We start from the raw sequence: 26,774 nt of genomic DNA, 5'->3' as shown, positions 1-26,774 counted from the left end.
CACTATTAAGTACCATGCCAAAAGTTGTTGAAGAATTTAATGAATGATCGAAAATAAACAAAAGTATGTGCATATATACATATATGTGTATATGCCTAATACCACAAATCACAATCATTCATAGAAGACCTATATGCAAACAATTCATATATAATTTAATCCTAACAACACAATAGTATTGTGGTATTTTTCTGATTTTTAAAAAAATACTAAGACTCAGAGTTTACTTGCTCTAATCATAGTGGTAGATACGGTATCAGATCTTCTTCTAGAGTCCTTAGCCTTTCTGCTACTATACATTTGATACATTAACAAGACCACAGAATCTAGGTAGGGTTCATGCTCTCTATAAATAGTATCAACCTAGTATACACACCTAAATAATTTAAGGCCCACAATATGTAACATACTTTATAGAATCCCTTCCCCCATCTGAAGAAAAAAACTGATCACCTTTAAAAATCAGCCTTGAAACATCTTACTTTGGGCAACTTCAAGATGGCTGGTGGCCACAAAATCTTGTAGTTAAATCTTATCTAACAACTCTCTAAAAAATTAATGTGCCAGGGCACCTAGGTAGCTCAGTCGGTTGAGTGTCTAACTCTTGATTTTGGCCAGAGTCATGATCACACGGTTAGTGAGTCTGGCCCTGAGTTGGGCTCCCCTGCTCTCTTGGCTCTCAAAATAAATATATAAACAAACATTAAAAAAAAAAAAAAAAAGTTTCAGGGCGCCTAGGTGGCTCAGTCAGTTGAGCATCCAACTACTCTTAGTTTCAACTCAGGTCATGATCTTGCAGTTTGTGAGATCAAGTGCAAAGCCTGCTTGGGATTCTCTCCGTCTCTCGCTGTCCCACCACTTGCGCTCACTCCCAAAATAAACTTTAAAAAAAAAGTTTCATTAAAAAAAAGTTAATGCCCCTTAGAGCCGTAACGCCTCTAAAAAGTAGATTATAGCATCAAGTTACAGATGTAGGATATTAAGCCAAAGAGACTGCCACCTTTTAATGAACAAAAAAAATATAGGCAACTCACTAGAGACTCATAATATTGATAGCTGATTTAAAAAGGGCAGGGATAGGGGCACCTGGGTGGCTCAGCTGGTTGAGCATCCGACTTTAGCTCAGGGCATGATCTCGTGGTTCACAAGTTCAAGCCCCGTTGTCGGGCTTTGTGCTGACAGCTCAGAACCTGGAGCCTGCTTTGGATTCTGTGTCTCCCTCTCTCTCTGCCCTTCCCCTGCTGAATCTCTCTCACTCTCTAAAATAAATAAAACTTAAAAAAAAAAAAATTAAAAATGGGCAGGGGTGACTGGGTGGCTCAGTTGGTTAAGCACTGACAGCACAGAGCCTGCTTCGGATTCTCTCTCTTCCTCTACACTCACACACACAGGCTCTCTCTCAAAATAAATAAACTTAAAAAAAAAAAAAAAAAAAAAAAAAGGAAAGCAAACTGGGGTGCCTGAGTGGCTCAGTCAGTTGAGTGACTCTTATTTCAGCTCAGGTCATGATCCCAGAGTCATGGGATCAAGCCCTATATTGGGCTCTGTGCTGAGCATGGAGCCTGCTTAAGATTCTCTCTCTCCCTCTGAACCTCTCCCCAGCTCTCACAGGCTCTCAAAAAAAAAAAAAAAAAATTCAATTAAAAAAAAATGGGCAAACTGCTCAAAAGATCATCCTTTCAGCCTTAAGACAGACCCCAACCCCAGTACTGAAAGGCACAGCCAGGCTTATCAGACACAGGTGAATTCTAACATTGCTTTTAAAGATAAAGTCTTGAGACAGAGACTTTTGAGGGGGAAGACAGGACTACAATACAAAGAAACTTTAGAAACCAAACTTGGTAGAAAAAAATGCATGAGGAACTTGAGGTAAGAGGCACACAAACCACTGACTAATGATATACATAATCTACAAGTTCTCAAACTTTAAAAATATGAGTCATCTACAGAACTGGTAAAATGCAGATTCCAAGGCCTTGGCTCCAAAGATGCTTATTGAGTAGGTAAGAGAGAACAGGAATCTGCAGTTTAAGTATTCACAGATGGTAATTTATGTAAATTGAGAAACTTCTCTTCCATCAACTTTTAATCCCATAAAAAATGCCCAGGAAGCTTACTAAATTAAATTTCTACTTTAGTAAGTCTGGGTGCAGAGCCCAGTTATCAGTATTTTTACAAATACTTTCCAGATGACTCAAATTTGACTGTAAGTAATTATTACCATCTTTGTGTGTATTCTCTGAAGCACTCACATAGGTCCACCCTGCTCCCCTCCTCATCCTTCTACAGGCTTACGGATTCCAAGTAAAGTAACATTTATCATAAATGACTTGAATTACCCAAGAACTTGTCTAGGTGCTTGTTCTGCCTCTCCCACTAAACAGAAGTAATCTTGTGGCACCTCAGTGGCTCAGTCATTTGTCCAACTTTGGCTCAAGGTCATGATCTCACAGTTCGTGGGCTTTGTGCACTGACAGCTCAGAGCATGCTTCAGACTCTGTCTCACTCAGCCCCTCCCACTCATGCTTTCTCTCTCAAAAACAAACATAGAGGGGCGCCTGGGTGGCGCAGTCGGTTAAGCGTCCGACTTCAGCCAGGTCACCATCTCGCGGTCCGTGAGTTCGAGCCCCGCGTCAGGCTCTGGGCTGATGGCTCAGAGGCTGGAGCCTGTTTCCGATTCTGTGTCTCCCTCTCTCTCTGCCCCTCCCCCGTTCATGCTCTGTCTCTCTCTGTCCCAAAAATAAATAAAAACGTTGAAAAAAAAAATTAAAAAAAAAATAAACATAGAGATAATCTTGCAAGTTCATGTACAAAATAAAGAGTGGGGTAGAACAAAACCTTCCGATTCAACTTTATAACCTTTTCAGTGTACATTACAGCCAGAGCTACCTCTGTTCCTCCTTATTCCCGATGCCTGTCATTAGCAGTAACTTAAACAAGGTTAGAGTAGATCTAATTAGCTCCATTTTGATGCTAGTGATCAGGGAAGTACAGCCTGAGTGCTTAAACAAAGGTTTAAGTTTCAATTAATTATGCTCGCCTCATATACCCACAGAGAGGTGAATGGCATCAGTAGGTAACAGAACATCCTTGTTAGCTGTTTTAAATGATAAATGTGGGGGCACCTGGCTGGCTCAGTTGGTAGAGCATGCAACTCTTGATCTCAGGGTTGTGAGTTGGAACCCCATATTAAAAAAAAAAAAAAAAGACAAATGAAGGAGTGCCTGAGTGGCTCAGTCTGTTAAGTGTCTGGCTTTGGTTCAAGTCATGATCTTACGGTTTGGTTCCTGTGTTCAAACCCCACATTGCGCTCTCTGCTGTCCGTGCAGAACCTGCTTTGGATACTCTGAATCCCTCTATCTGCCCCTCCCCCTGTGCACACCCATGCGCAAGCATGCGCTCTCTCATTCTCTCAAAAATAAACAGAGGGACCTGGGTAGCTCAGTCAGTTAAGCCTCAGACTTCAGGTCGTGATCTTGCAGTTTGTGGATTTGAGCCCAGCGCTGGGCTCTGCACTCACTGCTTGGAACCTGCTTCGAATTCTGTGTCTCCCTCTCTGTCTGACCCTCCCCCCCACTTGCACTCTCTCTCTCAAAAATAAAAAAAATTAAAAAAAATTTTAATATCTAAAAATAAAAAATAAACATAAAAAAATGATAAATGTAAAGATGCAGCAAAGCAGAAGAACAATAAAAGCGCTGGGGCAAAATAAATTCTAGCTCATCTACAACTTAGCTGGTGATCCTGAGGAACTTACACCTTCCCTTTTTTTTTTTTTAAGACACTTCTTTTTAAGTAATCTCTACCCAACGTGGGGGTTGGACCGACAACCCCTACTAGGTCAAGACCTGATCTACTGAATAAGCCAGCCAGGTGCCCAGGAAGTTATACCTTCTAAATTACAAGTTCCCTAACTGTAAAATGAAGATAATCTTATAAAGATTATTAGAAGGGATCAGAGACAAGATATGAAAAGTGCCTAATACACAGATGTCTAAAATATGGCTAAATATGGGTATATACCTACTAAAGTATTAAGAGGAAAAGGCAAGACAAAATACTATACAGAATATGATTATTATTGTATAAACCACTTGAATAAAATAAAGACAAGGAAAAATGTCAAAACAATAAGTGGTTTCATCAGAGTAAAGAAATCACAGGTGACTTTTTCCATTTTCTATACGTTTTATAATTTGGTTCTATTTTACAAGAGATAAATGTAAAGGCAAAATTTGCGATTATTAATATAAAACTTGCACACTGCAAATTTTTCACATACAAACATTTTAAAAGTTCTATATGCTACCCATACTGTTTACCAAAAAAGTTCACATAAAGTCAAAAAACTTATTAGTAAATCTAATGTGTATTACATAAGTGATATGGCCAAATTTTTAACTTTGACATATAAAGTACAAAAAGTAAATATCTCATAAGAACCATCAGACCTTATAATAGCAGTGCAAAGGAGTTGGAAAGATTAACTGCCTGCCTCTTCCCTTTCACCACCTACCTTACATAACAGCTGAAACTTGGGGTTTAGACATTTTCTTCCTTCGTTTTTCCACTATCTTTCCTATCCATTCTTCACACCCAACTCAAATCCAGTGTTCCATTAATATGTCTTGACCCTAGCCCTAACTAGTCTTGTTAGTCTTCTCTTCTACATTTGGTCTCATATTGTAAAATTAACTTTTTAATATACATTGTCCTACAGTGCTTCTTTTCTTCTCCCTATGGCTAACTGGAGTTAAATCAGTTCAATTAGGAACTATTTATTCAACAACAGATGAAAAACATTAGGGCACTATTTACTGAACTAGTTATGTTATAGAGAGAAGATGTTGGTCCACAGGAGGTGGCAGCAGCAAGCAAATTTAAACTGAATTACTTGCTTCTGTGGAGAAAGGCAGGAGAGATGATCTGAGTTGATACACTCAAGGCTTTTCTCCTTGCTCATGTGCAGACTTGCAGGATTCAATGGTGAAGAAAAAGATCACTTTTGTTTGCCCTAATTCAGGGAATAGAGCATTTTCCTCCTCTTCTGCATGAAACTCCTGAACAGTCTGCAGGTAACAGGGTAGTCATACTAGGGCTGCTGCTACCAATGCTGCAGCCTACTCACTTCTTAGGAGATGTAGTCTTCCTCATATCTCCCTCCCCCCAGACTAAACAAACCAACACACCTAAATGATGCTGAAGCTGCAGAAATTTACATTTCTTCAATTTCAAAACAGATGCACCCCAACTTCCATGTACCACCCCTTCATTTAAAAGAATTCATATCAGCCAATAGGTTCCAAATTATGCTTCATAGGGGAGATGTTTTGGAGATCTCCAGGGGCGAGGGGTGGGGGAGCACCAAAAGTTAGCAATTCATGGGGTTTTGAGTAAGGTTTTGTTTGGGAGGAAAAGAAAAATTTACAGCTAAAAAGGTTAAAAATTGTTATGGGACTAATCTTTACTCCTGGCAGGTAAGCACAAAGGCTTGCATCTGAGTAATTCTTGGTTTACACTATTCAAAGTAGATAGTAAGTGATTCTAGAGTTGCTAACTAACCTTATCCCAAAATGGTGATGTTTGGAAAAACAACAGTCCCCTCTGGATCAATCTTTAGCCATATCAAAAAACAAAAACAAAAACAAACAAAAACCAGAATACTATCATTTTTAATACCTAATTGAATTTCAGACATTTTTATATGGTCTAATTTATCATAAGAGCCCATACTAACTATATAAAAACCGGTCTTGGGGCACCCGGTGGCTCAGTCAGTTAAGCGTCCAACTTTGGCTCAGGTCATGATCTCACAGTCTGCAAGTTCCAGCCCCATGTCAAGCTCTTTGCTGGCAGTGCAGAGCCTGCTTGGGATTCTCTCCCTGTGCTCCTCCGCGACTTGTGCACATACTCTCTCAAAATAAATAAATAAACAAACAAACAAAAAAGGTCTTACTTCCAGCAGCTCAAACTTCACTAAATGTCTTTAAGGCTTGGAACACTTTGTGGGTAGAAAGGAAACAATACAGAAGAAAACAAATACAAAGTCTGCTGAATGATATATAGACACCAAAACCTTGAAATACCTAACAACAAAGAGCTCTCATGTTACTGTTATTCAAGAGAGCCACTGGCATTCCCAATCATCAGTTACCTCTCTGCACTCTCTGAATAAGTTGATTATACTCCACTGCTCTATTTAACCCATCCTGCAAACTGGGTTATGGGGGTTCTTTCTCTGGCCCTCTTCTCTTACTGTGTGTTGGCTCTAGAACTGGACTGCAGAAACAAGTACAACAGCTCTGCTTTCTCAGCTTACCTGACTTCACAAAGTTATTCTTAATATTATTTTTCTTTTTAATGTTTATTTTTGAGAGAGAGAGCACGTGCAAAAGCAGGGGAGGGGCAAAGAGACAAAAGAATCTGAAGCAGGCTCCAGGCTCTGAGCTGTCAGCACAGAGCCCGATGCAGGGCTCAAACCCACAAACCATGAGACCGTGACCTGGGCTGAAGTCGGACGGTTAACCGATTGAGCCACCCAGGTGTCTCCAAAGTTATTCTTTTTTGTGCTTCAGTGTCTTTATCTGCAGAATCAGATAGTTGTACCTACCTCATAATAATTAAATGAAAACTTTCAAATATGTAAATTAATCAGGACAGATGTATGCTTGATATTGTATAGTGTTCAATTTCAGCCATTGTTTTTATTACCAATATTCTTAAATAATCTTAAACTCTTTCATGCCTTTAGCTATACTGAGGTCTATAAATACAAATTTCCATCAACAGTTTTCTCTCCTGAGCTCCAGACCCTACCATTACCTTACTGCCCCCCACATGTACCCCAAACACTATTTCCAACAACCAACACATCTCCAAACCCTAACCTTAACCTGGTGTTCATCCTATATTCTCTATTTTTTCTTTTTTTTTGCAGTAACTACTCAGCAAACAGGTCAACATTCTTCAAATCCACCTTTCCATCCTTATTGGGTCTTTTTCTTCCAAACTATTATAAAAGCCTCTGATTTGGTCTTTGAGTCACCTACACCTATCATATAATAGATGAGTTTACATAAGGTGCTAAACTAAGTTTCCATTTCTCTATTTGTACATATAGGATATTGCCTCCCAGGGTTGGCATGAGCATTAGAAGACTATGAAAGTGGCTAACAAAGGCAGTGCTCAATAAGTAGTTCACCCTTCTGATCATCCAAACTAACTCCACATTAACTATCATCCCTTACAATCCAACTAACTATAAAATAAAAATCCAAAGCCCTTCCAATATACTATTGGGCTCAACCAACCTCTCCAGCTTTATCACTTATCATTCTTTTCCACATTAGACTTCTCATTACTCTGAGAACATAACCTAAGCATTCATGAGATCATGTTTATAAACACGATGTCTCCTCTTCCTAGAATGTCTTTCTTCCTACTTCTCTACCTGGCAAACTCCATATACCACATAATGGTCATGGTCTTTGGAGGATAGAGGCTTCTGTGTCTATTCAAGTGTAGTTCCAACATTTTCATTTATCATTTATTAAGACAAAAATGAAACAAAAACAGAGGTGCCTGGGCAGCTCAGTCAGTTAAGCGTCCAACTTCAGCTCAGGTCATGATCTCACGGTTCATGAGTTCGAGCCCCACATCAGGCTCTGTGCTGACAGCTCAGAGCCTGGAGCCTGCTTCAATTTCTGTGTCTCCTTCTCTTTCTGCCCCTCCCTCACTCATGCTCTCTCAAAAATGAACATTAAAAAGAAAAAAATGAAACAAAAACATGTCAGAACTTCACAAGTTCATCAATGATTTGAGTAACTTCTCTGCCAAACTGGATAATAATTTTCAAATTCTGGAAGAGTATTTCCTCAAATTCTTTGTGTTATTCGAAATATGTCAGAGCTACAGACATGACATGCTTAATTTAATCTGCATTCGTATTTTCTCTATCACTGTAAGGCTAGACAACTTAAAAAAAACAAGCCCTGATATGTATATATAGCATTTCCCAATTTCCATGGTGTAAGTAACATGGCATATTTCAAGCTACCAATGTTGACACCCCTGAATGTGGGGTTGAGATGTGCAATTGCAGAGTATCATATATTGATACAACAGATGTAAATAACCTCAAGAATGATAGATTTGAGTATTAGTTTGAATAGTAACAGTGGCATTCTAAGTTTATGTTGTTTAATTTTAATTTTTATTATAAACCAGTTTATAATGCATTTAATGTAAATACAAAGGCATTTAGGGGCGCCTGGGTGGCTCAGTCGGTTAAGCATCTGACTCCGGCTCAGGTCATGATCTCACAGCTCGTGAGTTCGAGCCCCGCGTCGGGCTCTATGCTGACGGCTCAGAGCTTGGAGCCTGCTTCGGATTCTGTGTCTCCCTCTCTCTCTCTGCCCCTTCCCTGCTTGTGCTCGCTCACTCTCTCTCTTTCAAAAATAAACATTAAGGGGCGCCTGGGTGGCTCAGTTGGTTGAGCGTCCGACTTCAGCTCAGGTTATGATCTCACGGCTCGTGAGTTCGAGCCCCACGTTGGGCTCTGTGCGGACAGCTCAGAGCCTGAAACCTGCTTCGGATTCTGTGCCTCCCTCTCTCTCTGCCCCAACCCACTCACACTCTCTCTCAAAAAAAAAAAAATTAAAAAAAATTTTTTAATACAAAGGCATTTAATCTTTTAATATAATGTATTTAAAATTTTATGTCATTTAATAATGACTTTTTTTTTAATGTTTATTTATTTTTGAGAGAGACAGCACATGAGTGGGGGAGAGGCAGAGAGAGGGAGGAACAGAAGATTCGAAGTGGGCTCCACACTGATAGCACAGAGCCCGATGTGGGGCTCGAACTCACGTACCGTGAGATCGCGACCTGAGCCGGAGTCAGACGCTTAGCTGACTGAGCCACCCAGGCGCCCCAATAATGACTTTTTAAAAACTAATGTTTAACAGCCAGCTTACTAAAATTCTTGAAAGCTAAATTTAACTTACAATTAGCCAGCCCCAGCACATCACTACCTAACTGAAATATCAATTCCACCACTTAAGCAATGAGACCTTACATAAATAACTTCTTTGAGCCTCTTCCTCATCTAAAATGAAAATATACTAAACTTTTATGTGCACTATGTGCCAAGAACTGTGCTATCATCTGAGTGCTTATTACTCATTCTATTTGACATGGTTCAAATGCTATTTCCAAACACCTGGGTGGCTCAGTTAAGCATCCAACTCTTGATTTCGGCTCAAGTCATGATCTCACATTTGTGAGATAAAGCCCCACGTTGAGTTCTGCACTGGGCATGGAACTGCTGGAGATTCTCTCCCCCTCTACCCCACTCCCCCACTCATACTCTATCATGCTCTATCTAAAATAAAAAGTTATTGGGGGCGCCTGGGTGGCGCAGTCGGTTAAGCGTCCGACTTCAGCCAGGTCACCATCTCGCGGTCCGTGAGTTCGAGCCCCACGTCGGGCTCTGGGCAGATGGCTCAGAGCCTGGAGCCTGTTTCCGATTCTGTGTCTCCCTCTCTCTCTGCCCCTCCCCAATTCATGCTCTGTCTCTCTCTGTCCCAAAAATAAAAAAAAATAAAATAAAATAAAATAAATAAAAAATAAAAAGTTATTTTCTCTATGAAGCCTTCCTTAATTTCCCTCATTTATCACTCTCTTCAGAAAGCTATTTTTTCATTCCTCTACTATAGCTAATATCCCATATTTTATCCATTCTGTTGTCCTCCTAACAACACTGTCTGGTCCTAAAGCAAAGATGGTGCCTTGTTTATCAATTAACACAAATATTTGCTCAAAGAGATCCAAATTCAGTGTCATCTATTCTCTTCTAGTGCTCCTTTAAGAAAGCTGCAGAAAGGCATTTTATCTATCCACAAAGCAAGGAAGGTGATGAGTAACACAAACAGAATTTCTTCAACCCTTTCGGCAAAGACAGATAAACTTATCTGCGAAACAGAAGTAGACATAAATGGCCTTAGAATTTTACAAAAAGTTCAGGTTTGCTACCCCATTAAAACAGGGTGCCTGGCATCTGAAGAGGCGATTTAAGCCAGTGGTGGAGCAGGGAAATACTAAATGGAAAAGACCATGGGTATTTATTCATATTTATTTAATACGAAAACATATTTGGCTAAAGTGATATTTTCTTTCTTTTATGTCACAAGTTTTACTTACATATTTTAAATTTTTTTCTAAAGTTAAAAATGGAGGGGCGCCTGGGTGGCTCAGTCGGTTAAGCATATGACTTCAGCTCAGGTCACACATGACCTCTTGGGTTCGGGAGTTCAAGTCCCATGGCAGGCTCTGTGCTGACAGATAGCTCAGAGCATGGAGCCTGTTTCTGATTCAGTGCCTCCCCTTCCCTTTGTCCCTCCCCCACTTGTGCACGCGCGCGTGCTCTCTCTCACAAAAATAAACATTTAAATAAATAATAATAAAGTAAAGTTAAAAATGGAGCAGGGCGTCTGGCTGGCTCAGTAGGTGGAGCACATGACTCTTGATCTCGGGGTCATGAGTCTGAGTCCCACGTGGGGTGCAGAGATTACTAAAAAAAAATTACTTAAAAAAAAATTTTTTTTTAAATAAAAAGAAAAGAATATGGAGCCAAGGTTGCTTGCTTCAAATATTTCCCAAGGGATTAAATGCCCAAATCAAAGAATCAGGGAGGAAAAAGATGGCCACAAAGAAAAAAAAAAACTTCCTTATAAAGACAAGCATTACTTGCACCAACACCACAGGAAAACTACTTTTAAGAAAAAGGAAACAGGGCCATCTGGGTGGCTCAGTTGGTTGAACGACCAACTTCGGCTCAGGTCATGATCTCATGGTTCACGGGTTTGAGCCCCACATGAGGCTCGCTGCTGTCGGCCTGTCAGCACAGAGCCCACTTCTGTCTCCCTCTCTCTGCCCCTCCCCTGCTTGCACCCTTCAAAAAATAATATTAAAAAAAAAAAAAAGAAAGAAACATGTCTCTTAAATAATCACTTCTATATTTTTTTAGTAAGTCTTCAGTATGTGGGCGCCTGGGTGACTCAGTAGGCTAAGCGTCCGATTCTTGATTTCAGCTTAGGTCATGATTTCACGGTTGTGGGTTCGAGCCCCACTTGGGGCTCTGCACTGTGTGTGAGGCCTGATTAGGATTCTCTCACTCCCTTTCTCTCTGCTCCTCCCCAGCACATACACACTCTCTCTCAAAAAAGTAAAAATAAACTTAAAATTCAAAAAAAAAAAAGGGCTTTAGTATGTTTTAGGGGCACCTGGGTGGCTCTGTTGGTTAAGTGTCCCACTCTTGATTTCGGTTCATGGTGGTGAGATCGAGCCCCAATGTTTCCACTCTGGGCGTGGAGCCTCTTTAAGATTCCCTCTCCCTCTCTGACTGCCCCTCCCCCTCACACACACATATGAACACTCTAAAAAAACCCAAAAACTTAAAAAAAAAAAAAAAAAAAAAAAAAAGTCCTGGAGTGCCTGGGCGGTTCAATCGATTAAGTGTCTGCGTTAGGCTCAAGTCATCTTACCGTGGTTCATGGGTTTAAGCCCCTCATCAGGCTCTGCTGACAGTGCAGAGCATGCTTCTGATGCTGCCTCCCTCTTTCTCTCTGCCCCTCCCTCACTCTCTCTAAAAAACAAACATTAGGGGCGCCTGGATAGGTCAGTAAGTTAAGTGTCAAACCTCAGCTCAGGTCATGATCTTGTGGTTCATGAGTTCTCGCCCTGCGCTGGGCTCTGTGCTAACAGCTCAGAGCCTGGAGCCTGCTTCAGATTCTGTCTCCCCCTCTCTCCCTGCCCCTCCCCTGCTCGTGCGGTCTCTCTCTCTCTCTCTCTCTCTCAAAATTAAACATAAAAAAAAAAAAACATTAAAAAAAGTTTATAAAAAATAAACCTTTAGTATTGTTTTAGATAACTTTTTCATTAATACTAATACAGTAACTATATTAAAAGACAACCACCCACATACCTTATCTGTGCTAAGATTTACTGGAAATCTGCCAATCTTTTCTGTCATTCATGTCCTTCTAGCCTTAAGACCTTTATTCTTTTTATAAGTAATAAGTTATTTAGGTCGAAAATTATAGAACAGAAATAACCTAAAAAGACCTGTTTAGGAGCATCAATTCCTCTCCATGAATTTCACACGTTATCTTGGGCTGGCTAATCTTACCCTGGGTTTATCTGGTTAGACTATTCCACATATAAACTTTCTTTACAATGTATCTAATTAAAGTTCTTTTGGTCTCTTCTTGAAACCCTCTTGTGACTAAGAACTCCATTTTTAGAAAGTTCTCCCTTTTATTTACAAAACTCTTCCTATAACCTCTATCCATTGGTTCTGGTGCTGTTTTCTGGCTTGGAGAATAAACCTACAAAGTTGTTGTGGGATTTTGTTTGTCTGTTTGTTTGTTTGTTTGTTTAAGTAAGCAACATAAGGCTTGAACTCATGACCCTGAGATGAGGAGTCACATGCTCTACCAACTGAGCCAGGCACCCCTAAACCTACTGGTCTTAAAAGTATTTGATTACACTTATCATATTCCCCTTCCAAATCATCTCTTCTAAGCACACTAAGGCATCTGATGAGAAATACGATAATGTGTATGAAACACATCACTGGAAAAAGTAAGCTGCTAGTATTTAGTAATGGCATCTATTACCATATACTCGTTCACCTTTACTTCTACAAGCTCCCCATTGCCTTCCATGCAAAGCTAACATCAAGGAGAGCATGGGCTGGTATATGGAATTGTTGCATCACTATGCTGTACACCTGAAATACAACACTGTACATGAACTAGAATTAAAATAAAAACTTAAGAAAAAAGTAACATCAATGAGTTTCTGACTGAAATTAGGTCTTATTCTTTCTTTTAAACTCTAGAATTTAAGCCAACTTTGTACCTGACTCAGTAAGTTCCTTCTATATCAAACTAACTGCATAAACATTTCATTCAACTTCCTTTTCCTCATCTCCAACAAACTTCCATTGTAGGGAAACCCACTCCACAAATACCAATTAGACTAGCTCTTGGACTGTACAGGACTTCTTGTTCCAAGTTATTATCTATACAGTGTCACAGACGTGAGCTGTCCTGAATCTGTGTTCATTCTTCCCCAAACATCTCTGGCAACCTTCTATACATCTTTGAAGGCTCAGCTCAAAAGTCACCTCTTCCAGGATTCTTCTGGGACCAATCCACCTATATACCCCAGGCTGGGTTAGACAATCGTCAAGCTTCCAAATTGGCATTCTGTGCATATCTTGAGAAAAATACTGTTTTGTACAATTACCTGTCATGAGTATAAGGCTCCCTGACAACACACTCCTGCTTTCTCAGTAATATCTAGCACAGAGTAAAAAATTGTTCAAAGAAAAGGCAAATAGCTTCATCTCAATTCTTAAGCAGCATAATGAATCTTAAATATATCCAAACACATTCCAAGTCACTATTTTTAGGTCTTCTGCTTGAAAATAGGAATAACTCTAGAGGTATTTAAGAAATCCTGCTATTTTTATTTAATAACAATGAAATTTTTAAAAATACATACCTTGAGCCATTGTCACTATAATCATATCTTCTCTAGATCTATTTCTCTCCCATTAGCTTTCCAATTATTCAGAAAAATCATTTACCCAAGTGCCTGATTAAATCTAACACGAGGCCAGGCTTTAAAACTTTTTTTTTTTTAAGTTTATTTATTTTTGAGACAAAACGAAGACAGAGAATCCCAAGCAGGCTCCGTGCTATCAGCACAGAGCTTGATACTGGGCTTGAACTCAAGAACTGTAAGATTATGACCTGAGCTGAAGTCAAGAGTCAGATGCTTAACAGACTGAGCCACCTAGGCACCCCAGGGGCTAGGCTTTAAGAAAATTATGCAGTCCTTGTTCCCCTCTACTCTTCCTACTTTTACCTACAGTTGAAAGACTAGACATACAAGACAAATATTAAACTATTATGAAGCTTATAAAAAAACATTATCGCTTATGCAAGGAGTAACTCTCCCTTTATGCCAGACTATTCTAAAGTTGAAATACAGAAGTTAACTCACTGTTGTCTTCTGACAGTGATTCTTTCAAAATCTTCAAAAAGAAAAAGCCCCATACGGCAATATACAGCACAGCCAAAACCTTCAAAGAGCATACACCCTTTGACCCAACAATAACACTAAAGGACAGGTGTAAATCAGTATTTATATCATGGATGTTCACTGCAGTGTTATTTCAGCTAGAAAAAAATATAAAGACACTGACAAATCTAACAATTAAGGATTGGAAAATTATAATACACCTATGATAGGATATTATGAAGCCATCAAAAGTGATGTCACAGAAGAATATTAAACAATTAAGGAAAAGTTCTAAATAACTGCAGAAAGCAGGTTACAAAATAGTATCTGAAGTATACAAAATAAACAACACATGGAAAATGTCACTAAAAGCTGCTCAAGTTTCAAGCCATAGATCCAGTACTTGAAGTTTCTATGATACTACTGAAGTAGATCATGGAACAGAACAAGTCAGTAATACTAGGCAAAAATGGCTATAGTTCTGCTTCAGTGTGTTCTGCCAAGATACATGCCCAATCATGGAACTTTAGAATAGCTGTGACATCATCTTCAGGATGAAGCTTAAGTATTTCTCTACTTATTGAGTTACCATGCCCATCTGGCACGATTTTTTGCAATCTTGTAAATAACACAAAGGTGCACAAACACCCTAACTAAAGGAGTCTACTGCCTCAATGAGCTATCAGTTTCACTCTCATGAAACTTGTTTTGTATTGGAAGCCTAATAAAGACTGGCTTTAGAGTCAGTTATGTAAGGATGTTAAGGATAACAGCGGGCAAGAGAAGGCAATACTGACTGAAATGGTAACTGGGTTTAGAAGCAATCATAGGGACCTTCCTGAAACCCCAGCAATCTCTTCTCACAAAAGGTAAACTAAAAAGTAATCTCACGCAAGTATAATCGAAGCTTTTTTTTGTTTGTTTTTACTTTTGGTGGTTTGTTCACTAGCCTGAGAACAATTAGTATACTCATTCATCAAAAGTCTTTATGGAATAGCTTTAAGACTGATCCATTAATCGGCGAAACAAAGACGCTAAACCTTGATTATTATTACTCACTGTGAAAACATCCCAACACTGGTCAATTCCAATTTGTGAATCTTACACCTCCTTATGAAGTTCAATTATTGTTCACTGAACCACTCAAGTGAATTTAATACAAATACAAACCTGATTGAAAGGTTACATAAATTAACAGCCCTTAAATTTGCTACTTCATTTTTATTTTTTTTAATGTTTATTTTAAGAAAGAAAAAGCACGTGCAAGCAAGGAGAGGGGCAAAGAGAGGGAGAGAGAGAATGCCAAGCAGGCTCCACACGATCAGTGCAGAGCCTGACCTGGGGCTCAATACCACCCCCACAAACCTCAAGATCATGACTTGAGTCAGATGCTCAACTGACTGGGGTCACCCAGGCACCCCTGCTACTTCATTTTTAAACCCAAGCTTCTCCACTAGTTCTAACACCTACAGGTTGATCTTATTATCTATGTTGTACATTCCTGAAAACATTGAAATCTTTGCTTTCTTACTTTTTAAAATATTTTTTTTTGAGAGCATACACATGAGTGGGGGGAGGGGGGCAGAGCGCAAGGGGGACAGAGGATCTGAAGCAGGCTCTCTGCTGACAGTGGAGAGCCTGATGTGGGGCTCTCTCACAAACCGTGAGATATCCTGACCTGAAGTTGGACACTTAACCGACTGAGCCACATAGGTGCCCCTGCCTTCCTATTTTTAATCACAAGATGTAGACAGAACGTGCAGATATATGCAAGCAGATTTATAATACGGTATTGATATTATGCATGTTTTGAGTGGTTAAACTAAGTACCTGAATGGCCCTCACATACAATAATCTGCTGTGTCAATACATGATGCTTAAAAGGCCTCCCCTTCCTTGTTCCTCTAGATTCAGAAGTCAGTTAAAACATCTTTTGAGCCTTTCACATGTCTAGCAAAACTAATCAGTAAACTATCTTTCTACAAGATGAGGGCAGGTTTTAAGTTACACTGTTAAAGTTTGGGGAAGGGAAGAGAATTTAAAGGACAAAAAAAGGAGTGGTTTTTTTTCTGACAGGCAACTTTTCAGTAATGTGGCTCTGTATCCCCAATACTTTTAGCATCACTGACAAGCATATCTCCATTTTTTATTCAACTGCACACATTAGAATGGCAACCATCCTACTTCAGTTGAACAACCATGCCCCTGATTCTTAGGTGTTATGGAGAAGGAGAATCTAACCAAAGAGCCATCCTCCCAGTGCTCAAAAGTTTTTACAGAGATATAACAAGCACCTCAGATCCTAGATCAAATATATAAAATCCCTAGGAACTCATCACAAACATAAAAAAATATATTTACATAAGTTTATTAGGTTTTATTTTACATTTGAACCTGACCACTTAGAATTCTCCCAATCATTAATAATCTTTAAAAAGAAACTTCTCTTTACCCACAATAATCTTTTCACCTACTTCCAACATTTAAATATGTCTAAATCCTAGATAACGTATGCTCTGCCCCAACCAGTACTTTATCATTCTCTACCATCTTAAAGTTTACATTCACTCAAAACACACAGACCAAGCATTACCAACACTTTCCAGTAAATTCCAACATTTTAGTTTGGACCTATTCTCCATGATTCTGCCCAAGACTCACTTGTTACAGAGAAACAAGAGAAGATTACTCCTCAGGAATACAGGAGAATTTTAAGAGCAGAAGACCAGCTTTTTCTAATCATGTTTTCAAAGTTTTATATAATAAACATTACTTTTCCAATGGGAAAAAGGTTTGCGAAAAAACAATTAAGTAGAACACTAAGGATAGGAATAAGGAAGAAAGTTCTGAAAAATACACTAATACTGCCAACTGTCAAAGGCAAGCAGAAAGTGATGTCAGGGCTGGTGACACACTAACTCTGATTTAACCACTGTACCCAAGTTAGGCCAAAAGTTAATTACAACATAACTTTTACCTTTTCTCTGCCATATTACAGCCTCAATCTTTTCCTACTTTCATTTCCATGGTTCTATCACTTCAATTATGCTCTCTGCATTTCTTTTGGCCTTACTCACCTCTTTTGCATCATTTAAATTCAGTTTCTCTACAGTTTCTGCTTTCCGTTAATTTAAGCCCACATTTCTATACACTAAGTCAAACAGTAACACCAATTATACTTCCACAAAGGCTTGAACTGTTAAGTGATACGCTTGTTACTTACAGAGCTTTTATTAACCATTCAGTATAATAACTCTCCTATTCCCTCTTGTACATTTTTCCTTCTCTAAAAGTCTTAATAATGGTAAACCGGTTACCTTTTTAACACTTTCTTCTTCCTCTTGGCGTTTCTCATAGTGTGAGAAGTCATCAAAAATCGAAGTGGTGTGCTTGTAGCTGGCTATGATTTTCAACACCTGCTTAGCCTTTTCCAGAGGCACTTCCTGAGTGTCCCTGGAGTTGGTCACTGGTTTATTCTCGTTGTTCTCTAGGCGAATGTGTCGCAGTTGGCTATTGGGAACGTCCTTCACAAAAATCCACCTGACGTCAAAACGACCCTTCCATTTGTCCTGGGACCACACACCTGCACATGTGTTGTAGTCCACAGCAGATTTCATTTCTGCAACGCCACAGAAGTGTCCACTGCCGTTGACACTGAAAAGTAAGTAAACGGGGCCTTTCCCGTTCATGGAGCGATAAGCAGCATCCAGTCTCTTGTTACCGTGCTCTGTGCTGCACCAGATATTATACTTAATGGAACGGTGGATATCGTCCTCAGAGTAGCTCTTAATGATGAAAACCCGGCCATGTTTCAGATTCCAGTCAAAATCCTTGGGGTTATAGTTATTAATAGACCGCAGCTTCTCCAACACTGGGTGAGGTTCTGAAGGAGTAGATCCAGATCCGGCCTGAGACGGTCCTACTCCATTACCATCCACCCCATTATGACCGAACCCACTGCCACGGTTCCGAGGTGCTACCCAGCGGGTTGGCTGAGTTGCTTGTTGCTGGACTGAGAGCTGGGCAGGCTGAGGTGGAGGTGGGGGCAATGGCTGTGTCTGTTGCCCAACTGATGCCTGAGCCACTGGTGGGCTATTGTTAGCCTGCTGACCTACAGGCTGGGGAGACCCCTGGGTTGGCTGTTGACCTAAATTCTGAACCAAAGCCTGTGAGGGGGTTTTTGCCACAGGACCCTTGTTATCCCAAGTTCCAATATCCATGTTATGCTTTATTGGGGGTGGTGGAAGACTTGACCCTGCAATGCCATTCTTGGTCTTCAACTTAGGCTGCTGTTTCGCAGGCTTGCTAGCAATATCAGCCCAAGACGCTGGTTTTGGAGGAGCAATAGTAGCTGGAGGCAAACTATTGGAAGCCACGATGTTACCAGTAATGGACCCACTACCAACTGCAGAGCCTACAACTTTTGGAACATTGCTTGCAACTTCTGTGCTACCCAACTTCAGCGCTGCCATCCCTTGGTCTATAGTATTCATGCCAGGAGCCTTATTGAGGGTCTCACTGGCAAAAGCTGACTGTCCATCAATCATGGCTCCACCTAAGGAGCTAGGTGCATAAGCATAATTGCTACTATATCCAGAGCTTTGAGTAGACTGTCCCTGAGAACTGTTATTTCCCCAAGCTGAGAAGTCAATCCCACTGGGAAAGAAATTAAAACCATGTTGACCAAGAAATGGAGTGCTACCTAGGGCTCCTGGTTGTCCAAACATTGCATCTGGTAAGAAGTGAGGCTCTCCGTTGCTCAGCTGTCCATAAGAAGTTAGATAGGGCATGGCTGTATCACCCCCAGTAGACCAAGCGGCTTCACCCAATGAATAGGAGAAGCCAATGGAGGGACTGTAGTAACTGGGTAAGTAGGAATCTGACATGGCAGTATATGCATTATTCTGTGGAAGGAAAAAAACAAAACAAACAGGCAAATCACAACTAAACACAAAAATTAATAAAACAACAATCAAGACATTTCCTCTCCCAATTATTCATACAACTCAAATTCAACTAAAAAAGCAAATGACCACCTCAGGTGGTCTCTTCCCATAAACTTGCTGAAATTTTTACACTGTAAGAGATTTTGGTTTAACAAGTGAAATGTTTAAACACTTCAAGTTAAAGTGACATACAGTGATGTGGACCTTAACTTAAGCACTATCATTCAGTGAAGGGAAAACCCAGCATCTCATCAACAGTATTAATGACAGTATTAATAACAGTTCTACAGAACTGTTGAGATGATGCTTCTACTAAAAACCGTTATCTCTGGATTTCAGGAGTGGGAATTTTGACAGATCAGGAGTGTTCCTAAGAGTTTTCTATCAAAACCATACAATAGATAAAACAACACAAAAAGAACTGGAAATTACAGGTTCTATCCTAAAAATCTGTGTTGCCATTCCTCAACCATAATCCAAGGTTCATTACACCTAGTTTACATTGCCAGCCTCTTGGCAAACCATTTGGGAACATCAACAAATGCCACTATTTAATTATAACCTGGAAAGGAAATGTACAATGAATTCCAGAGTTTAAAACTAGAAAAACCTTGCTACCTGTTGTACTTCACCTATAAAATTATTGGCTGTAAGCTCAAATGCACACCTAACTTTTCCATTAAAAACAGAATTCCAAAAACATGGTAAAGTTCGACTCTTTGAAAAAAAGAATTATCCTAAAGAATTTCCCAGAAATATAAACTTATATTCAACTAGTCTCCACACTGGAAGACAGATTACACTGTAAAAACATCATTCTTGATCTTACTTTAGTTTATGAACAGTATCTTAACTTTTCTATAAATGCTAGAATTCACAGACTAGTCCTGTGAGAAGCTAGAGATACAAAAAATTGGTCTCTGTAAATATAGATACAGCTCAATTCAAAATAGAGTACTTTACCCTAACTTGAAAATAACTCTAGTACAAGAGTACACTTATCTTGATGAGCACGGAGAAATTTATAAAATTGTCGAACCACCGTATTATATACCTGATACTAATATAACACTGTATGTTAACTACACTAGAATTAAAATAATAGCTCTAGTACATAAGAATCCATTAACTAGTGAATAGAGAATTTTACTCTCAAGAGACTTGGATGACCATAACTATGTTAGGCCTTAAGTTTCTATTCCCAAAGCCAAAAGTACTTCTCCTAGCAAAACGTATCTCTTTAAAATTAAATGTTTCGACTAATGCGGCCTGATAAAATGGTGCTTTTCTCTGCCAAAATTTTCCTTAAAAAAAAAAAAAAAAAGGAAAGGAAGCTAAGCCTTTTCACACATACCCTCAAGTTTAAGAGAAGTCTATTTTTCTCGAAGACAGTATTAAAATTTAACAGACTCAAATCCATTATGAGTAAGAAATTCAGTCTATAACCAATGGATTAAGCCTGAAGGATTATTCCAACATTAAGGCGATGAATAATGGTTAAAAAGCAGATGAATTACTCTTGACGATTAACTACAAAGGACAAAGATTCTCAGGTTATCCATCTATTTAACTATGATTTCTATTCCCCTCCCCCCCAAAATTGTTTTAAGACATTTAAGCTTTAGCTTACTTGAGAAATAAAAAGCATGCACTTAATATCACAGGTTATGCCATTATATAGCTGAATGCCTACACCTGAACTGGCAGGTTCCCACATGTCCCTGAGCTCAAAAATCTGAACTACACATTATTTCACAAGAACTACCTAGAATTATGTTTCCAAATGCTCCCACTCTCCCTGTTATAATGATTATGTAAGGAAACTACTTCAATAGCAGTAATCTATTAATAGTTCACTCCTCTACTTCCTTTCCCATTTTTCCTGATTAACTGGTTGATTTCTGAAAACTTTTCCCAATCCCTTGCTTAAGTGGTTTCTACACTCTCAATGCAGAAAATTTTACATAAGAGATCTAAAAGTTTTATGTAAGAATTAGGCCCAAATACGGGCATGCACCAATATTTCAAGTTACTCAAGACTTGTATCTATCGTACAGCATCTGTTAAATGCCCCATAAGCTTTTTCATCTTTTAGGGTATTTTAGATGGGTTACTGTCAGTTTTCCTTTTGGCTTATTAATCTGTGGATTTATAGACATTAGCTACAACCCAAAATACTAATTTAAAAGAACTGACAAATCAAAGCAGTTTCTATATGCACAAGTCTTGTCAATGTATGAACTTACATGGAGCTAGAAGACATAAAAACAGATTACATCTAAAACATCAGAAGACAGATAACATGTCAAAAACCTTAATCATTCTCGATCTTCATTTGTGTGTGCCGAAGTGTTTTATCTTCCTTTAACTCCATTTTAGAAATCCTATAGCTCCCATAAGCGAGAAACCAGCGGTGTACAAAGTTGATCTCTACAGATACATTTCAACTTGAAAAACGAATACCTAAGTCTAAAACTTAGGATAATCTAAGAACCCACTAACTAGTGACCAGATGAAAGGGAAGAGATCAGTTCTGCAGCACTGAATAAAGTTCAGGTGATTTTACATTAGTTTTTCCCATCACATATGAATCCAGTTTTCCTAAAAGAAAAAGGTTTTGGGGGTAAAAAGTCAGAATATTTAAACTGGAAAGTATTCTTCAGTTTTCCACTGTTACATTTTTGGTAAGGAGAACTACTAACAGTGCTGTCAGTATACCGTGAAGTGTTATCAGTCAGTCTCATCTCAGAATGTTTGCTGGCAACAGAAATGAGAATCTTAACACTGTCTGCAACATTTGTAATAACTCTTCTTACAACACATTGAGTGGTATTAAGAAAGCCAACCCCTGAAAATCATATTTACTGATAGGGCAGAGAAAGAATATGGTTTACTACACCCTTTGATCAGGCATGTAAATGGTTAACTACTCACGGGCCTTGCCTGTGGACTCAAGTAAGGTTCAAAATCATCATCATTTAATCCATCCTTTTGATGTACAGATCCATTTTGTACTAAAGGGAAAAAAATTCAAATAAATTACAGAAATGTCTTAGTCGTACCACCTACCTCCCAAATTAGTCAAATATATTCTAACCAGAGAAAAACCTTACTAAACAGAGCAAGTAAGTGTGAATTTCAAACGGATAAAGACGAGAGTGACTGCTGAGCAATAATAATCAATGAAAATGTCTCCCTCCACCCAGAGCAAGTTGATCTAAAAAGGTCATTTTATTGGCTCCTCTGGATTTCAATTCCCTCCCGCTTCCCCTCCCCCACCACATGTGAGTACTTCCAGAGTGTGATCCACGAGGATGAAAAACAAAGGCCTTCTAAGACCTACAGGAAACTAAGGACCTGGGACATTTCAAAACCGAATCCACCCCCACCCTTAATGAATTACTCCTTGTTCACTGAGAAGCTGTTCGCCAGCTGCAAGAACACACCGAAAGGGTCAAATACTTAAGTGTGAGGCACCTGCGAACTAAGCGGCTTCCGAAAGGTCCTCTCCCTGGGGCGCCTCCCGGAGACCCCGCCCCCACTGCTCAGCGTCCCCCCCCCTACCCCCTACCCCCCCACCCCCACCCCCAAGCCCAGGGCTACCGGCAGAGCTGGGCTCACCTTTGTTTCCTTGACCTTTTGGTCTCTGCGGGCGAAGGAAACGTCGCCGAGCAGCAAGTCGTCCGAGGAAGAAATGGAAAAGAAAAGACAAATTAAAGCCGGGCCCGAGAAGGGAATAAAGGAGCAGGCCTGAGGGGAGGCGTCAAGAATGGTGGTGAGGGGGAGGCTGAAAATGGGAGGCGGGGAAAAGCGCAGGCCGGCGGGGCCCGCTGAGAGAAAGCGGGGGACGCGCCAGAAACAACGCGAGCAGACTAGGGCTTCAAGGAAGGGGAAGGAAACAAGGAAGAAAAGAGGCCTGCTGAGAAGAGGGAAGGCGGCGCGGCCGGTGGGCTCCGAGGCCCAGGGAGAAGCGGGAGAAGCGGGGAGTACGGGCTGAGGGCGAGGCGCTGGGTGCGGCCGGCCTGAGAGGCCCGAAACCCGGCCCGCGAGAGGCGCCGCCTCTGCTCGGCCCGACCGGGGGCGGCGGGCCCGGGCCTAGTCGGACTACCTCTCGCCTCACACAATGGCCGAGGCATGCGGGCCGGGCCTGTACCTGCTCCAAGAGGCTGCTGGCCGACATGGCTCTCGGATCCTCACGGGTGGCGACAGCTGTGGACTCTCGTCAGGGCGGCGGCGGCGGCGGATGAGCCCTGGCGGCGGGAGCAGGCGGCGCGGCGACGGCTTTTGTCCCTGACACTCGGGGGCCTCGGCGGACGCAGCGGAGACAGCGCGCGGCTCGGGCTCCGGCTCCGACTCGGCGACGCTCTAGCCCGAGAACTCAACGCCCGTCTCTATGCCTTTACGCGCGCGCCCGCCCCTCGCAGCCGAAATAAGAGCGCCGAGCGGCGGAGGCGAACGGCGCGCGCGGCGCGACGCTGACTCTCACATTCACTCACCCACGCGGAAGGGGCCCGGCGCGAAGCACCCCGGGAAGGAAGAGGCGGGGGTGCAGCGCCCCCTGGTGGTCTGGAGGAGCGGAAGCGGCGAGTGCGGCTTCCCCGCCCCCACCGCCTCAGGATTGGGGCCTGTAGGAAGGTGGGGGCGGCCAGGGTCGTGCCGCGAGGTTTTGACTAACACCTGGATAGAGTAGTTTTTAGCTTGAGAAAACCCACAAAAGCCTGTTTTCTCAAAAAGCGACCCCCGGAGCGCCAGAGACCTCAAAATAAACCAGCCTCCCTGCTGCAAATGGCACCCCACCCCCATGTGGGAGGGAACCCTGAGAGGGGTCACAGCCCCCAGGGAAACTTAATGGGGGCCCTGCCCAGAGAAAGACACGCCGCCACCACTACCACCAGGGACCTGATTATCCTCCTCTGTTGGACTTCAAAAAGAGTGCCCAAAGACTAAAACATCCACAAAAAAAATCTGGTCCCCTGCAAAGGATATTTGGCATTGCAGAGATCATCTACATTGCTAGATCATCTAGCTCTTTTTTAGGGAAGTCATTGGCCCGCCAGGATACTCTGTTAAAGAGTGGCTTTATTTTCAGGAAAAGTAGACCTCACTCATCTACACAAAATTTTCCATGTATGTTCAACAAGTCCAGAGAATCTGTAAAACTATGGACTTCCAAGAGAGAATGTCCTTACTCTGGGAAAGGAGGGAGATTAATTCTAACTGAATACCTGCTGTAGGTTAGGTATTGTTGATAGGTTGTTTAAAACATTTAAAAGCTAGCAGCAGCTTCAAAATAGTTGTCAGTCTGTTTTACAACTGGAGAAACAGAGAGGTTAAGTAATGTGCCCAAGGTCACAAAGCTATTAAATAATCATGTGTATCTGACACTAAGAGAAACACAATAGTGTACTTCCACCCTCAAAAGAAATCCTGTTTTCAGGAATCATAATCCAGAGGAGATCCAAAATATGGGCAAAGACATTTTTAATCAGCAGCAAACCTAATTCATGTAGGGATATTTGATCCTAGGGCACCCATCTCCTAATAGCTTTTGTTATTGCAAATAGTAGTAAACAGATAAATAATGCACTATTCCGTGTCAACTTGATACCATCCACTCTCTGGAAATAGGAGGCTTTGGTGGACTCAGTAGTAAAATAAATGATAACACAGCACCTTGGATTTTGCATTATAATTTTGCTCAAAGTGCTCAAAGCATTTTTTCTGCACATCATCACATTTATGGTTGGAATGAATAAAGCCAGGCATCAATATGTGATGGACTTCTGACAGAAACCATAAAATGTCAAGTCTCAGAGCATAGATCCCACCAAGGAAATAAGAGAAACCTAGTAATCCTTTTTTTTTTTTCTTTTTTAAGATATTCAGCCAGTTAACCTCATAGCCCAGACTTTTGTATAAATTGTAAGCAGTTGCCTATACTTGAAAGCAGCATGATATGATCAATAGAGGATTGACCAAAAGTCACGTCCTGGGAAGGGGAGGCTTCACCACCAGATTTGCAATATTAGGTAAATTACTAGAACTTTCAGAGATTCCCTCATTTGATAAAGGGGATAATAACATCTACCTAACAGGTTTGTTGTGAAGATAAAGTTTAAAACACACACACATACACAGAAGCAAATCTGGTACATTGAAGATTCTTTCCTATAATCCGATTAAGGGATAATAGTGAAAATTCCCTCCTTCCAATGACTTTTGTGGTGCCTGAAATTTTTCTTACAGTAGTTCTCCCTTATCTGAGGTTTCACTTTCCACAGTTTCAGTTACCCACGGTCCACTGTGGTCCAGACCAGATGATTCTTTTGACATGTGTCAGAAGATCAATAATAGGCTAATGCTAGGTCACAATGCCTACATCTTTTACCTCACATCATCTCATCATGCAGGCATTTTATCATCTCACATCATCACAAGAAGGGTGAGTATATTGTAATAAGAATGGTGGGGGGGGGGAGGTGCTACTTATTTATGACAAATATCCCACGTCCTTCATCCTCTCCAGTCAGAAATTCTTTGAAATGATGCTGTGGATCTTGGCCAGTCAGAGGATGGAGTCATCTGACTCACCCATCCTGCAAATGGCCCCACAGATAGCAAAGGTTTCAAACACTTTGGTCACATTGAGGGGATGCCTGTGTGGCTCAGTTAAGCATCCAACTCGACCTCAGCTCAGGTCATGATTTCACAGTACGGGGGATCGAGCCCCACTTCAGGCTCTGTGCTGACAATGCAGAGTCTGCTTGGGATTCTCTCCCCCCCTCACTCTCTTCCCCACCCCTGCTTGCACTCGTGCACGCTCTCTCTCTCAAACTAAATAAATAAACTTAAAAAAAATAAACACACCATTGAACTTACCTGTCACCTTGTCAGTCTTGGCTATGTTCGTCTGGATGGACCTGTGGTCCTTGGCACTGATGATGTGGTTGCTGGCAGAGCATTTCTGCTGCACATACAGGTCCATGAACTTGCCAGCATTGTTATACATGTCAAGGGCACCCTTGCTGCCACTGCCACAAGCACAAATGCAAAAAGCTACAATAAGATATTTTTTGGTTTTTGTTTTTTAAGTGTTTAGTTACTCGTTTTGAGTGGGGGAGGGGTGGAGAGAGAGGAAAAGAGAATCCCAAGCAGGGTTTGCACTCTCAGCACAGAGCCTGCCACAGGGCTTGATCTCGCAAACCATGAGATCATGACCTGAGGCAAAATCCAGAGTCAGACACTTAACTGACTGAGCCACCTAGGCACCTCCAGCTACAATAAGATATTCTTAAGAGACCACATCCACATAACTTTTATTACAGTATATTGTTACAATTGTTTTATTATTATCGTTAATCTCTTGTGCCTAATTTGTAAATTAAACTTTATCATAGGTATGTATATATAGAAAAAAAACAGTATATATAGGGTTCAATACTATCTACAGTTTCAGACACCCATAGGGAGGTCTTGGAACATATCCCCTGTGGATAAAAGGGGACTTCTGTAGTTCCTTTGGGGTTATTTTCTGCCCTCCAGGATTTCCCAGTTAAAATGCAAATATCCTTGAAAGAAGGGTAAACTCTAAACCTGGATTAGTTCACCAAATTGGCTATAACTGGCCCCTGAACAGAAGAGGGATAATTTAATCACTGGGAAAGGAAGAGGAAGTCTGGAGAGTGGGGTATCATCTTACAGGGACAGACCCTTCATGGTTTGAGAAAAGAATACTGT

At 40.8% G+C, this 26,774-nt stretch overlaps 2 protein-coding genes across 4 annotated transcripts in view; both read right to left on the bottom strand.

Annotated features, from left to right (window-relative positions):
- Positions 1–23,417, bottom strand: part of YTHDF2 (YTH N6-methyladenosine RNA binding protein 2) — a 34,640-nt gene extending 11,223 nt beyond the window's left edge. The window contains exons 1-4 of one of the 3 annotated variants that reach the window (XM_030324791.1): positions 23,191–23,417; positions 22,659–22,683; positions 21,981–22,051; positions 17,409–18,995 (exon numbers count right to left, since the gene is read on the bottom strand). In XM_030324791.1, the coding sequence (XP_030180651.1) occupies positions 17,409–18,995; positions 21,981–22,051; positions 22,659–22,683; positions 23,191–23,217 (1,710 nt within the window). In that variant the 5' untranslated portion in view covers positions 23,218–23,417. Of the gene's footprint in view, positions 1–17,408; positions 18,996–20,391; positions 21,949–21,971; positions 22,052–22,658; positions 22,684–23,190 lie in introns of those variants that run through there. The other 2 variants (XM_030324790.1, XM_030324792.1) reach the window with 2 other exon arrangements.
- Positions 23,418–25,602: 2,185 nt separating this feature from the next.
- LOC115520443 (40S ribosomal protein S21-like) lies at positions 25,603–26,046 on the bottom strand. The gene is made up of 2 exons (XM_030324794.1): positions 25,905–26,046; positions 25,603–25,670 (listed from the first exon to the last, which is right to left on the bottom strand). The coding sequence occupies exons 1-2, from the start codon at positions 26,044–26,046 to the stop codon at positions 25,603–25,605; spliced, it is 210 nt and encodes a 69-aa protein (XP_030180654.1).
- Between the last annotated feature and the right edge of the window lie 728 nt (positions 26,047–26,774).

The sequence above is a fragment of the Lynx canadensis genome, chromosome C1, assembly GCF_007474595.2.
Source record: "Lynx canadensis isolate LIC74 chromosome C1, mLynCan4.pri.v2, whole genome shotgun sequence".
Classification (NCBI taxonomy): Eukaryota; Metazoa; Chordata; class Mammalia; order Carnivora; family Felidae; genus Lynx; species Lynx canadensis.
This window is presented reverse-complemented; position numbering and strand designations above follow the sequence as displayed.

Coding starts and splice junctions, on each gene's coding strand:
- LOC115520443 (XM_030324794.1), bottom strand. CDS start 26,046: ATGTATAACAATGCTGGCAAGTTCATGGACCTGTATGTGCAGCAGAAA. Junction 25,671..25,904: donor GGTGACAGGTAAGTTCAATG/GTGTGTTTATTT, acceptor ATGTGACCAAAG/TGTTTGAAACCTTTGCTATC.